Genomic DNA, 15,290 nt, shown 5'->3' with positions numbered 1-15,290 from the left:
ATTAAGAATTTCTAAGCATCCCAGGGACCTGTGTTAATATGCAATAGAAATCCCAACACATATTTATGAGAGAAAATCAGGATAGCTTTTTTTGTTTACTCAACCTTAGAAACATTTAATTCTCCAGTGGAGTGACATAAAACATACATGTATTATTAATTGAGCTTATGTTAGCAATCTCCATTACAAATCTTTATAGACATTTGAATATGAATTATGCAATCAGAATAACTAAAGGGATTACAGCAGCCAAAGATGCTAACGTACAGTGCATTCCACGTGACGCTTCGTCAAGGGGTTGGTCCCACTGGAAGCTGGCTGAAACTGCACAGTCACATTTTCTGATTCATCTCCTTTGTGGCTACTTCCAGGTCAGAATTTCTCACTTGTGAGTCTACTTCTTGTTTCAACTGCACTAGAAATGTCTGGAGTGTTTGATACACAGCCATTCAAATCATCCTGAACTACCAAAGCTCGTTTATTTTTATTCCAGCTATAAGCTACAATCAGAGTTGCTCTTACGGCAACATGAGTAATGCTGATTTTCTCCAAATGCGTACGTTAGAAGAGGCACAGGCTATGGGCACGTGTTGAATAGGTTGGCTCTCACAGGTACCATGGACGGCGTTTAACCAAATCTTGAGGAGGACACAAAACCTCAGTTCAAGACCACATATGACATCAAAATAGGAAAACGTCAGCAGAAACTGTTAGTTTCCAGAACACTGCACAGGGATTGTGAGACAAGGAGCCAAAAGCCAACTTGCTACCAACTCTTGACAATTTCAGGTCTTAGAGAACTGATAGGAGAAGCATTCAAATGGAGAGAGGAGGTGAGTTTCACCTGCCCTAAAGAACATGCTTTGGAATGCTGCTTTGCCCCCAAGCAAATAATTGGCCTCCACCGCCATTTCCCACACTCCCTTCTCCCTCTTACAGTTAACTGATCCTTCCAAAGAGAAGGTGAAGGCATCCTCAGATTCCCATCAGCAGTGATCCCCGGCTGCCAGCAGAGAGTGCCATGGCTTAGGCCCAAGTTCGGACTCTCACCACCTCACACTTAGACTACTGCAGTGGGCACTCAACTATTCCCTCCCCTGTTCCTCTGAAGCACACCCTGCATGTGTTTAATCTTCCTAAAATGTTTGGATCATGCTACTCAACCCACGTAAGTGTCTTCATGGAGAACAGAAAATAAAGTTTCAATCAGGGACCATCTGGAATGTATTCTGACCTTAATAAACTTTTCCAGCTCTGTCTTATTCTTCTCCCATGTAAATCCTCACATCCAGACAGTCCTCAGTACTTCTGCTTCTCTTGTTCCCAGGCTCACTCTCTAATGCCTAGCCAGTCCCTACTCTTATTTTAAAGATCAACTTAATCCCAATTCTTCCAGAAAGCAGTTGTTTCCTAAGAATCCATCTGGGGACAGGGAAACCTCTCTCCATTCTCTGGACTTCTGTGGTACTTACTAATTGTACCACTCATTTCATAAGCTTTGTAGTGTGTGTGTGTGTGTGTGTGTGTGTGTGTGTGTTTCTGTTATTCATTCATTTATTCAATAAAATCATTCAAATGCCAGATGGGAAAAGATATTTTAGACCAGATGATATAGCCCTCAGTGAAAGAACTGAACTCACCACCTAGGAGAGGGGAGAAAAGAAAGGAACTACTACAATTTATTGGCTATCTTTTCTAAGCAGGCCACCACGCCATCTCCTTCCATTCATCAGTTCTGCTGGGTTGAGAGAAGCATGGCTTTCTTCTCTCCCTGCCACACATGTGCTCAACCCTGACACAGATGTACTCTGAAAAGGGAGAGGCATCAGGCACAAATGTCACTTCGCCTGTTATGTTCAAGGTTCCCACTTGAGCACAAATTGGGAATTTTGTTCACACCAACTTGCACAGAAACAACAAACATCACTATGCTGTCAGTGGGTCAGCAGGCCATCAGACCAGAGTACTGACAGGTCTGGTGTAAGTTCCCAGAGTTCAAGGTGGTAGGACTACTGATCTGACCAGGGTGCTTTTGGAAATATGGGATGAAGAGACTGCATGCTTGCACCAACCAGAACCTGTACCACTGGCACTACAGGGTGAACACAACCCAAAAGTGACATACCATCTGCTCTTCCCTGGCTGTCTTGGCCTTATGAACACTTCATATCTAGAAGTCACTGTAATTCAGAAAATTTCTTGACTTGGTGGTCAAAGAGAAGTAAGGTTGTGTTGCTTCTTAAGGAACTGAAAGCCCGGTATAAGGCACTTCTCAGTGAATGGGGGCTGCCAAGGGCAAGAGGAGAAACTGTCCTTGTTTCTAGCATATAGACGACTTTGCATTATCTATAATTAGGACACCAGTATCACTGAGGGCTTCAGAAACCTTCCAGGAATTACTTTGCTAATATAAGCAAACTGAACACTTTGAAACTTGCTCTTGGTAGGCACGTGGGATGTTCTGCATTTGGACTGAAAGTGCTTTCTGGAAGCTAGATGAATTGTGTGGCACTTGGCACAAAGCAGCTTCCCTTAAGAGTAACTAACTTCCCATGCACAAGATGATCAAAACAGACCATTCCAGGATCTTGGAAAGCCCAGAGACCCAAAGAGCCCTCCCAGCACCACACTAGAAGAATTGTCACAGAGTGTTGAAGAAGAACCCACTGAAAAACCTGAGAATCATGCCAAAACTACACCTCCATGCCAACACCATGTGCCAAACCATGTACCCAGGAATCTCAAACCCCGGGTAGAGAAGGCAGCAACAGTACTGGCAGCCAAATCAGATGAGAAGTGGGTTGCAGGCAAGAAGCCGGTGGTGGGCAAGAGAGGAAAGAAGGCTGTTGGTGTTTAGAAGCACAAGCCTTGGTGGCAAAAAAAAAAAAAAAAAAAAAAAGAATAAGACTATAGCTACCTTAAGAAAAACAGCAGCTGTGAAGAAGCCAGCAGAAACGAAGCCTACCACACAAGAGAAGAAGCCTGCTACTTACATTTGTTTATTTTATGAACATCGAACCATTTTCTATAGCCTATTTTGAATGAAGACATGATAAAGAAGTAGTGAAGGGGAGTTCAACAGGCAACAAAGAGAGAGGATGCACTCAAGGACAAGGACAAGGTGATGGCTGTGCTGTGTTGTGGCACAGAAGATTAAGCTACCACCTGCAATGCCAGCATCACATATCGGCATTGGTTGGAGTCCTGGCTGCCCTGCTTCTAATCCAGCTTCCTAATAATACATCCTGAGAGGCAGTGGGCAGTATAATTGGGTGCCTGACATCCATGTGGGAGACTCAGATAGAGTTCCAGGTTCCTGGCTTTGGCTTAGCCCAGTCCTGGTTATTGTAGCCATTTGGGGAGTAAACTTACTAATAAATGAAAGATTCTCTTTCTCTCACTCTCTCTCTCTTTCTCTTTCTGTCTTTGTGCCTTATTTGAAAGAGCTACACAAAGCGAGAAGGAGAGGCAGAGAGAGAGAGAAGCAGAGAGAGAGAGAGAGGTCTTCCATCCGCTGGTTCACTCTCTAATCAGCTGCAACAGCCGGAGCTATGCCAATCCGAAGCCAGGAGCCAGGAGCTTCTTCCGGGTCTCCCATGCGGGTATAGGGGCCCAAGGACTTGGGCCATCTTTTACTGCTTTCCAGCCAGAACTAGAACCAGCACCCATATGGGATGCTGGTACTGCAGGCAGAGGCTTTACCGGCTACATCACAACGCCAGCCCCTCAAATAAATAAATCTTACAAAAACAAAAAACAAACAAACAAACAAAAACAAAACAAAACAAAACAAAAAAACAGGAAAAGGCAGACAACCAGTTCAAAGTCATGGAATCATGAAGATGAAGAAGAACTTCATGTGGGTGTTGGTGTAGCAATGAAGATGCCATTTGGGATACCCACATCCTATATTGGTTCTGCTGGTCTTGCTCCTGATTCTAGCTTCTGGCTGATACACACTGTGAGTGGGAGGAGATAACGGCTTGGGTCCATGCTGACCACATAGGAGGCCCATACTGAGTTCCCAGCTCACAGTTTCTGCCAGAAGAGCCCTGGATGTTCTGGGAATTTGGAGAGCAAACCAGCAGATGGGACATTTGTCTCTGCTTTTCAAACAAACAAATAAATACATGAATGTATAGGCCATTATTAACCAGGCAGTAGTGGGTGTGTAAAATAAAAAATGGTAGTTGAGGACTTCTAAACTTTAATAATAATCACTTGCTACTCTTCTAATCCATGTGGGGAGACCAGAAATAAGGAATTAGATGGATTCTGAGCAAGAATACAAATTCACCTATTCCCCACCTCTTCATCCCCATCACAGAAGTCCAACTATTTAATGTGATACACAAGCCTCATCTGGCCTCTATCTTACCCATTCAGTTTCACATGCCAGCACTACCTGGAGCTGCCCACTATGTACACCAAACCCTTTCACGTTTCTGTGTGTGTGTGTGTGTCTGTCTGTCTCTTGTGAGATACTCGCATCTATTTCCTGCTTGGTAAACTTTCTCCTACCTTTCAGGACTCATCTCAGGTGTGATGCTTCCACAGCACATCAAAAACATGCCTTTTGTTTTACTTGTTTGCAGATCTCTCAGTTAACTCAATTATGAGCTCCTAGAGATAGGGACTAGAGGAAGGTAACATTGTACAGAGGTAAGTGCCTGAGCTCTGGAGGCAGGCTACCTAGATCCAAATCCTCAACTCTGTCTCCACTAGGTAACCATAAGCAAGTTATTTACTCTCTCTCTCTGGGCCTCAGTTTCATTACACATAAAATGGGAATAATGATAACATCTATATCACAGGATTAAGCAACATAGAATAATGCATATTATACACTAAGCTCTCACCAACAGATTCATATAAAGATACACACACACATATACACATATGCATACATATATATACACATACATGTATACACACACATATATATTCATATATATATCCTTTATTTCCTGTATAGAAAAGCATGTTTGTTGAATGAATAAATCATCCTATTATATCTATGCATAGATGCCAAATTCTACTTAGAGCCTTTGTGTTATTAAATCATGAAAAGAAGATTCATGCATAAATAATACCTGTTTTGCAAATGGCACAAGATAAACAGGAACTTTTCTGTAAAGGAACTTAGTTTCTGACATTGCTACCAGCTGAGTCACTGAGTCAGACATCCCCTCAGCCTTCTCACACATGCTGCCACACGGTTACCCGTACAGAAAGGGGAGTTTTGCTTTAATAATTTACAAAGACTTGCTATCATGTCAAATCTTGATAGCTCATCTGGGTTGGCAAAAGGAACAAGAATAGGCCCCTTTACAGAATAGGAATGAACCAAAGAAAAACTTTTTTAATGCTAAAACAATGTGAAATGATTGCATGCATGAAAATACTTTTTTGAAAGTTTTTCAATGGCATTTTCAAAGGCCCAAATCCAAAACAGTCAAAGCATTGGTAAAAAGTTCACATGCCAGATCCTCAGTCAAGAAAAAAAATCACAGCACACTCGGCAATGTGCTCAGAAAGTGAGAAGGTGGAGGAGACCAGCTCCTAGTCGAGCCCCAAATTCCCTGTATAGGCAGCACAACAGACACTTGGTTAGAAAAAAACCAATGCTGCTACCTTCTACCAATACAAAGGCCACAGTTGCAAAGACCCTTACAGCATCAACCTGGGCCAGTCACAGAGGGAAACATAGGTCCTCCTGAGACAGACACATCCTGGTGAGATTCAGCTACCACCCACACACCAGCCCTAACTTCACTCCACTACTTCTCCTCCCTGGTACTGGCTTTGGTATTGCCTTCTTTTCCAGCTCTGATCTGGTCACTATCTCACCTTGGCTTGTGACCCTATGGTTCCGATCCTCCAGCTCCAATGGGGCTGAGAATTCACCAGTTTTTCTGTCCATCTGACAGTAACTAAGTCTTGCCTCTTTAACAGCCACCTGCCTAAGCACCTTCTATGAAACCTTACTCCTTGTGAAAAGTCACATGAGCACACTGCCACGTGCTGGGAATAGCATCAGGATACTTAAGTGTTCAAAGCTGATCTGATCATTTCTTAAAACCAAGAGCATGGCCATACAATTTGGCAGGGTATTTAATAGTCTTATAAAAAACAGTTCTCTACTTACAGGCCTTCTGGTCGAAGCACCTTGAACAGAGTGATAAAATTCTGGCTGGACTCGGCTGTTTTTCTTGATTCTTCGTTTCCTCACTGAAGTTTCTTGCTCACTCTGATGGTGAACTTCCACCACGGGCTTGACTTCTTCCAGCCGGGCAGCTGCAGCCGCTGCAACTCGTCTTCTGATGTGTCGAGGACTGGCTCTGAATCCCTGTGGCAGGGAACACAACCCAACAAATCCAGATTTGTATTGCATTCATTTGCAAGTTCTCTGGGGCTACTAAAATGAAGGGCTCCAAAAGTCCCCATGCTCAATGAGATCAACTGCAGCCCCAAAGCGTGGCCCGACATGCAAGCAAGGGTTATCTACAAATGTTCTAGACAGCACCTCAGTATTTTGGGGCCCAGAATTACTCTACATTAAGGAATGGCTCTAGTCCAACAGTCAGTCCAAAAAAAAAAAAAAAAGGCAGAGGGGCTTACTGCTTTGCCTACTATTGCTTTTGACTTACTGGTTTGACTACCATGTGTCAAACAGACTCTGTGTAAAGAAAGGCAGTCTTACTTCTACATAATACAGGGTACAGGAAGCAAGACAAAATGCCCTCCCAGTGTAAAGCACCCATCTACACTCCTGAGAGCAGACTCCTTTTGAAGGAAGGAAAGTAGGAATGAAAAGCCTCAGAAAATACCACAAGTGACAACTCAAAACTAAAAGAAAGGCAATATGGTAGAACAAAGGCCATGAGTCTGGGCATCAGATGGGCTTGGGAGTCCAAATGCTGACTTGTTCACTATGGCCACACAATCTATGAAACAACTCTGGGCCCAACTGTTCTGATCTATAAAATGTTTCACACAGTACTCATAAGCTTTTTAAGTTTTAAATAAGAAAATAGATGTAAAAATCCAAAGCCCGGTCTCTGGTAGATGTTCAGTAAAAAAAGGTCATTTTTCAGCCTTTCTTAGAGTAGGGAGGGTAAGGGCAACTCATTAGACAATGGAAACAAATTCAGCTAAGCCACATTATGCAGTTGGGAATGGGTAAATTAGTTTGATAAATACCAAAGAATTACATAAAATAGTCTCAGTCCTTAGGTAGCATATAATTTATGGAGAGCACAAGTTTGACACAGGGTTCATGAGCACACAGGAAAGTGAAAGTAAAGGTTAAAGTAAGCAGTCCAAGACTGTCAGAGGAGTCCATGAATGAAGCTGAGAAGAGTCTATATTTGGGTTAGTTGAGTGGGTGGCACTTAAAAAATAAATAGACTTCATATTCCAGGCAAGGGAAACAACATAAGCATGAATGAGTAAGTAAAACAATGGATGGATGGATAGAACAGTTACGTAGCAAGAAGAAAACATTATTTGAAGATGTGCCAGGATGATGGGACCTGCCAAGTATCTTGGGAAATTAGAGGGAGAGAAGCAGTAAATGCTTCAAAGAGGGCTTCTCTGAGTTTGTGCGTCTTCTGAATTTTAAAAAGCTTGAAGGCTTCTGGAAGAGCATAAAGAATGGGAACTCTGCATGTCAGGGGAAGAAGCTGAGTGAGAGGAGACCTGAGCATGTATCTGTGCAGCACAGAACCAGGGATGTGTACAGGGAGCTCCTCTGAAGGCCACAGGAGACCGGCCAGAATCTGCTGAGACTCTGGACACCAAGTGGCAGGACACGAAGCGGGGGAGGCTGACAAAAACAGAGGCTGACCCATAGTCGAAAACAACACGGAGGTCAACAGGAATAAGTTAGGAGGAAATGCAAGTGGATTTGGCAAAACTGAGGTCACTGTTCGGGCTCTTTCCTCCCATCCTCAAACACCTAAGCCTGTTCGGCTCTTCGGCTCAAAATAGTCGCAGAAGATCCCCCACAGCTCCCACATAACCCTGGAGAGACTACAGCTGCAGCTGCCGGAGATTACACAGAAAAGAGAGCAGAGCCGCCCACCGCAGCCGCCCTCTGGGGCAGAGTCTGGTCCAAACAACGTCGGAACCAGCAAGCACGCAGGCTGCTTTCTAAACACACAGGTCCCTGGACACATCTGATCCCCCTCTCCCCTCCTCACACACACAAACACACACACACCCACACACACACACACAATTTCCTTCTGAAATACACCCCCCGGGAGTGGGGCCAAGAATTTTTGGGAATTTGGGGACGCACTGAAGTTGGTTTAGTCTAACCACTAGGTGGCGCGAATTCCCACCATGCTGGTATTCTTCCCACATCAGAAATGGCGTGTACTTGAGAACATGTACAAATTATTTGATAATATACTAGCTTTCTATCATAGTGCAGTGAGTCTCGTATATTTCCCTGGTAATTTAAATTATCCTTCTAGTGTAAGTAATAAGCAACCAGATTCTTCTTAAATTGTACTGTTACTGAGAGTCCCTCAATGGCCCACAAATTCTTGAAATGGGGGGAAAACCAACATAAAAAATCCCTCAGTATGACCAAAAAAAAAAAAAAATTAAAATGCTGGGACAGCCATTCTGGAGAGAAAAGCTCAATGAAGCTACACCTATGTCTCTATCCTAGAGAAAGTCTACCCAGGGATTGCAAAAATATTTGTGCTAAAAATTTCAAACAACTGAAACTGGTCTTTCCTAAACTCACTCATCTTCTCCCACATTCATATTTATTTCCTAGATCTGCGCACTACCAGGCAAGTCTCCATGATTTTCATTAGACCTAATTACACCTGTTACGATTTTGAAACAGCTTTTTAAATAAGCACTATAGTGCAGTACACAGACTGCAGCCAGATCAGCTGGGCTCACAGGTTGCCACTGTTTTTCCCAGTGACTGATGTGATCTTGGGTACTCACTTAACCATTTCCTCATCTGTAAATAGGGGTTTGGAATAGACAGTACTTTCAGAGCTATTGAGGGGAGTTAATGAATGAATACATGTAAGGGGAACAGATGTTGTGGCTCAGCAGGTTAAGCCACTGCTTAGTATGCCCATATCCCATACCAGAGTACAGGTTCAAGTCCAGCAACTATGCCACCAATTCAGTTCCCTGCTAATGCACCTAGGAGGTAGCAGTGACTCAAGTGCTTGGCTCTGGTCACCCACACAGGAGACATGGATGGAGTTCCCGGCTCCTGGCTTCAACCTGGCTCAGCCCTGGCTGTTGCAGCCATTTAAGTGAATCTGCAGGTAAGATGGAAGATCAAAATCTCTCTCCCTCTCCCGTTTAAAATAAACAATAAATACAAAATAATTTTTAAAAAAAAAATGTAAAGTACTTAAGAATGCTTGCCTGACAGAATATAGCACTGGCAATTATTACTATGATTATAACTTGTGTGAATGAAACATTCTTGAGCAATATAATGTGTTATCAACCAGATGTGAAAAGAAAAATGGGTCACATTGCCAGTGTCTTCCTGACGGACACATGCAAAGTCCTATCATCAGAAGAGAAATTCTACGCTCTAGAAAGTACCAGGCATTTACTCTCCAGTGAATCAAGCCACATGGCCTCAATACCAGCTCTAGTAAGATGTATGTTCTTGGCTAAACTACTTAACAGTGCCTCAGGTTTCTCCTGTAAAATACATATAATAACACCGCTCTCCTAGACTTCTGGTAGTGTTTAAATAAGATGATCCCCACTAGCTACTGGAAACAGTACAGAACATACAAGGTAGATAATAAATTATCACTATCATTACCATTTCACTTACTTCCTAAATTCTGCAGCAGCAATGGACATGTTAGCTGTTCAGAACCAGGACTATAACACTTTATAAACACCAAAGAGGCATCAGTGCACAGTCACCATTTCTACTTCCCTAACTCCTTGCGTAGAATCATAGCTCTTTGGTTTTTGCACACTTGCTTGTGCTAAATAACCATCAAGCCACATATTTTAACAGAAGGAAATTTTCTTTCAAAACAGTAGGTGGTGCTATAAGTTCTTGTAGGTGTTAAGACTTGATAGAGTCCCTGTGAGTCATTTCTCTATTCATTTGATGTTGCTTGCATTTTACAACCTTCAATCATTTTATGATTGCTGCTGGAGAGTCTCTCAGCAGTGGATTCTGCCATTTTCAGGCCACTCTAATTTATTAGCAACTTTGGGGTAGTAACTGCTCAAGATATATAATCGGGCCAGCGCCGTGGCTCACTTGATTAATCCTCCGCCTGAGGCCCCGGCATCCCATATGGGCTCCGGGTTCTAGTCCCGGTTGCCCCTCTTCCAGGCCAGCTCTCTGCTGTGGCCAGGGAGGGCAGTGGAGGATGGCCCAAGTGCTTGGGCCCTGCACCCGAATGGGAGACCAGGAGGAAGCACCTGGCACCTGGCTCGTGGCTTCGGATTGGCATAGCTCCAGCAGTAGCGGCCATTTGGGGAGTGAACCAACAGAAGGAAGACTTTTCTCTCTGTTTCGCTTTCTCATTGTCTGTAACTCTACCTGTTAAATAGATAAAAATAATAAAAAAGATACATAATCACAGTCCGGAGTGTGTGTGTGTGTGTGTGTGAATACTTAATATGAAAGTCACTCTCTCAAATGTTCAAGGGCACATTACAGTACTGTTAAGTATAGGCACAATCATGTGAAGCATGTCTCTAGAATTTATTCACTTTGCATAACTGAAAATTCATGCTCACTGAACAGCAACTCCTCACGTCCCCCACCCCCAACCTGACAACCAACATTCCGTTCCTGGATTCCGTGAATTTGACTATTTCAGATACTATATGTAAGAGGAATCGTGCAGTGTTGTCTTTCTGTGGCCAGGCTATTTTCATTATCATGAGGTCACCTGGATTCATACCTGCTGTTGCATATGGCAGGAATTTTTTTAAGGCTAAATAATCTCAGTTGTATGTATACAGCATACTTTCTTTATCCATTCATCTGGCGATAGACATTGTTTTAATATCTGGCTGTTGTGAAAAAAATGAAGCAATGACTCTGAGAATGTACCTATCTCTTCAACATCATGATTTCAATTCTTTTGGATAAATACCCAGAAGTGGTATCACTGGATCATATAATAATTCTGTTTAACTTTTTGAGGAACCACATTTTTTTCTATGGTGGCTCCACCATTTTATATTCCTTCCAACAGTGCATCAGGGTTCCAATATCTTTATATCTTCACCAACATTTGCTATCTTTTGAGGGTTCTTTTTAAAGACATTTATTTGAAAGTCAGAGTTAACAGAGAGAGAGGGAGATACAGACAGAGAATCTTCTATTCACTGGTTCACTCTCCAGATGGCTGCAATGACCAGGGCTGAGCCAGGAACTTCATCTGGGTCTCCCACATGGGTGGTAGGGGCCCCAAGCGCTTGGGCCATCTTCTATTGCTTTTCCCTAGCCATTAGCAGGGAGCTGGATTGGAAGCAGACCAGCCAGGACACAAGCCAGCGCTCATATGGGACGCCAGCATTTCACTAAGCCATAACACCAGCCCCCTATCTTTTGTGATTTAATGATAGTATCCTAGCAGGCATGAGGTGATAGCTCGCTGTGGTTTAGACTTGCACTTCCCTGATAACTAGTGGTGTCTTGACACATGGTTAAGTCAAGCTGCTCTACACCCTACCCTAGATCTTTCCATACCATGATGCAGCATACCACATGGTAGGCATGTGACCAGTGCTCAGTTAATTAATGTCTCTCTGCTTGGACTTTGAATATTAAATGGAAGCATGTGAAGACTGAGAAAAATTAGTAGGAATTCATTAGTTCCAGTAGTTACATCAAAGACCTTCTGAAGCTGCCTAGTGTTGTCTGTTCTAACCAGACATTCAGTCTTGTCTGTCAGTTCTACCATATATTTGTAACAGAGTCTCTTTTGGGATAAATCAGACAGAGTCAGATTCTGCTGCCTGCAAACAAAACCTCCAATTAACGTACTTTCTGTTATGCTGTCAGATGACTAGCTATTTTCCTTGGAAGTTGAATATTTAGACCTAATCAGGTTGTTTATATAAACAGGTATAAATGAGGAGAAAAGAATGAATAGTAATAATTTACTAAGCAACATTTAGGTACTACTCACTTCAGAGACCAGCAAATTGAGGTTCTTTGGGGTTAAGTAATCCTCTCAAGAGCAAAAATGTGCAATTAGGAAAGTTGAGATTAGAACCCAGGTTAGTCTAACCCAACCAGCACCCTACACCACTCTGTTCTTATGTAGAGAGATGGAAAGGAAGAAACTGGACAGAACTGGACAGGACCAGATGGTGCCCCAAAACATATGTTGACTGGTCAGAACAAGGAAAGGTCTATAGCCAGTTTCGATAAAGGAGGCAGATATTGAAAAAACTTAACTATGTTCGGGTAAGATTTATTGTTACATAAGCTCAAGCTACCTTTAAGTTTACTGATGAAGAATATGAATAGATGGAAGCTTAACACATTGAATCACTGAGCATTCACACAGAATTACCTTCATGTTATTACTAAACCTGTAATGCTAACCTGAATGGATACACAGCATCAATTTACTACACACAAACATTATAAAGCTCAATATTATGATCCTTTTCATCCCAGACTATCAGTAAAGTATAAGTGGAAGTTCTTTGGATCCAAGGAACAAAATCCAATGACGATGAGGCAGGTAGTCAATGACCTTGGAGGGGGAAAAACTATGGCCTTATTGTCACTAGCCTCTATTTGATACTAAGCATATGTTCATTTTTGGATGTTGGTCATAAATTTGGCATCATTACTAGTGCTCATGACCTTTTCCACCAAAAGTAAGCATAGATATTTAAGTAATAAATTATAGTGGCTGCAGACATATTTTGAAAGACCATTTATGCTCATAATTTCAAAATCTGAGATAAATTAGAGAGTTTTTAGTGAACACACTAATAAAGGAGTACAAGTATTACTTTGTCAAAATATTTTGATTGTAAGTATATATCATATAAATGTTTCCTTTATAATTCTTTATATTTTATTTTATTCAGTCAAAAACATTCAAAGCTATGCATTGTGGCACAGTGGGTCAAGCCTCTTCTTGAGACACCTGTTTCCCATATTGGAGTGCCTGGGACTTGGTCCTGCCTCTACTACTGATCCAGTTTCCGGCTAATGTACATCCCAGAGGCAGCAGACGATGGCTCAAATACTTGGGTTCCTTACAGTTCCATGAGGGACCAGACGGGTTTCCCAACTCCTGGATCCAGCCTGGCCCAGCCCTGGCTGTTGCAGGCATTTGGGGAGTAAACCAGTGGATGGAAGATATCTCACCACATACCCCTCTGGCATTCTACCTTTCAAATAAACAAAAATAAATATTTTTTAAAAATTCATGAGAATGAATACATCAGCTTCATCGGATTACCAAAAGAATATACTGCAAAAATTATATCCAGAATACAGAAAATCTCAGAAATTTCTATAGTATGTGACAAAGTCTACTAGCTGCTCAACAAAATATATGTTTGCCTATTTTTGTTGGGCACAAGCTGGGCTACATTTCTCAGTCTCCCTTGCAGTTAAGTTAGGCCGTGTGACTGAGTTATTAGCCAATGGCATGCAGCCATAACCAATGTATACCATTTCTGAACCTAGCATGTACGCATTTTCCACAACTACTTCTCTTCTTCTCTCTTGGTTGGGATGACCTTCAGAGCAACCTTCAAAGTCACATACCAAAGATAGCAGTGCCTCCATCAGACTGATTCCTTAAATAATTGCACAAAGCAACTTTGCCAACCTATTCACCCACCTGTACCTGTGAGCAACAAATACATTCCACTGAACTATATATTTGCTATAGGACTTTGCATTATTCTGACTCAGTAGATGTCAAACTTTATCAAGCATCAGAATCACCTGGAAGGTTCATCAGAACCCAGATTGCTCAGCCCAGTACTGAGTTTCTGAGTCACTAAATCTTGGATGGGGTTGAGAATTTATATTCCTAACAAGTCCTCCACTGATGCCAATGCTATCATCATATGACTACACCCTGAAAAACCCTGTTCTAACACTAGACACTTACTGTGTGGCTAGTGAGTAACTCGGTAAGACCAACACTGTATGCCACGGTGCTGTGTGCCAGGGGACCATGAGGAATGGAGCAATTTAGCCCTTTGTGGTTTTAATAACCCTACTTCGTCATTAAATAACTGGTCTGGAAGCCACTCTGTGAGCTGGACAAAGAAAATAAGTGTGCCTAATGTTCCCTTTCTGTTTCCCAAGAGAAAGTATTCCCTGAAAAATAAGGGATAATGAAACAAAGCATTACTTTTATAAAGTCTTTTTTTAAAGATTTATTTGCTTATTTGAAAGATAGAAGTACAGAGAAAAAAGGGGGGAGAGAGAGAGAGAGAGAGAGAAGGGAGAGAGACTGTCCATCTCTTGGTTCACTCCCCAAATGGCCACAACAGCTGGCACTTCTTCTTAGCCTCCCTTGCTTGTGCAGGGACCCAAACACTTGGGCTATCCTCTGCTGCTTTCCCAGGTGCATTATCAAGGAGGTGGACTGGAAGTGGAGCAGCCAGGACTCAAACAGGCACCCATATGGGATGCTGACACTGCAGGAGGAAGCTGAACCTTCTGTGCCACAGCACCAGCCCCTATAAAGTCTTTTGCAATAATCATTTTTTGGTAGAGATTCCCTTGGTTACTAGAAGTATAATTACAGCAAAAAGTCTATTGTGGGAAATCTAAGAAATTGTAAATTTATTATATGTAAGTTTTCACATGCTAGTAATGTAACTTTTATTTTGATTGATAATATATCAATTTATTATTTGTTCCAGCTGATCAGAAATTTGGATTGGCAGACAGCCTTGATTTTTTTTTTGAAAATGAATTAAATGCAGTTTTCTAAACAAATTTCAATTTAAATGCAGTTTTGCAAATAAAAATCCTTTAAAATCTCTTAGTAATGTCAAACATTCACTTCTTGACATAATACTGCATCCACAGTGCCTGCTGCCTAAGAAGGCATGTTATGCACAATGGTTTCCCACCCCTGCAAGTAAATGGCTGCTCAGTCTTGACACTTGGGACTGTGCCTGCCAGAGTCCCTCCTTTGAGAGTTTGCTGGAGAAATACTCAGAGCCTCAGTTACTTAGCATAGAGGTTTCAACTAAAAATAAAAGAAAGAAAGAAGAAAGGGAGGGAGGGACCCAGGAAAGGAGGGGGAAGGAAGATG

The 15,290-nt window shown here is 42.2% G+C and overlaps 1 protein-coding gene and 1 pseudogene across 30 annotated transcripts in view; one reads left to right on the top strand and one right to left on the bottom strand.

Annotated features, from left to right (window-relative positions):
* The window catches only part of DST (dystonin), a 483,923-nt gene that overhangs the window by 424,350 nt on the left and 44,283 nt on the right, over positions 1–15,290 (bottom strand). For all 30 annotated transcript variants that reach the window (XR_007923259.3, XR_011388661.2, XR_016233970.1 and 27 more), the window contains exon 3: positions 6,149–6,349. Coding sequence is in view for 24 of the 30 variants with exons in the window: in XM_051855540.3 (XP_051711500.2) it covers positions 6,149–6,349 (201 nt within the window). In the remaining 6 variants the exon portion in view is untranslated. The remainder of the gene's footprint in view (positions 1–6,148; positions 6,350–15,290) is intronic.
* On the top strand, positions 529–2,857 carry LOC138849756 (large ribosomal subunit protein uL4 pseudogene; annotated as a pseudogene).

Source organism: Oryctolagus cuniculus, chromosome 5 (genome assembly GCF_051225735.1).
Source record: "Oryctolagus cuniculus isolate XC-2025 breed Fujian yellow rabbit chromosome 5, ASM5122573v1, whole genome shotgun sequence".
NCBI classification, from domain to species: Eukaryota; Metazoa; Chordata; class Mammalia; order Lagomorpha; family Leporidae; genus Oryctolagus; species Oryctolagus cuniculus.
This window is presented reverse-complemented; position numbering and strand designations above follow the sequence as displayed.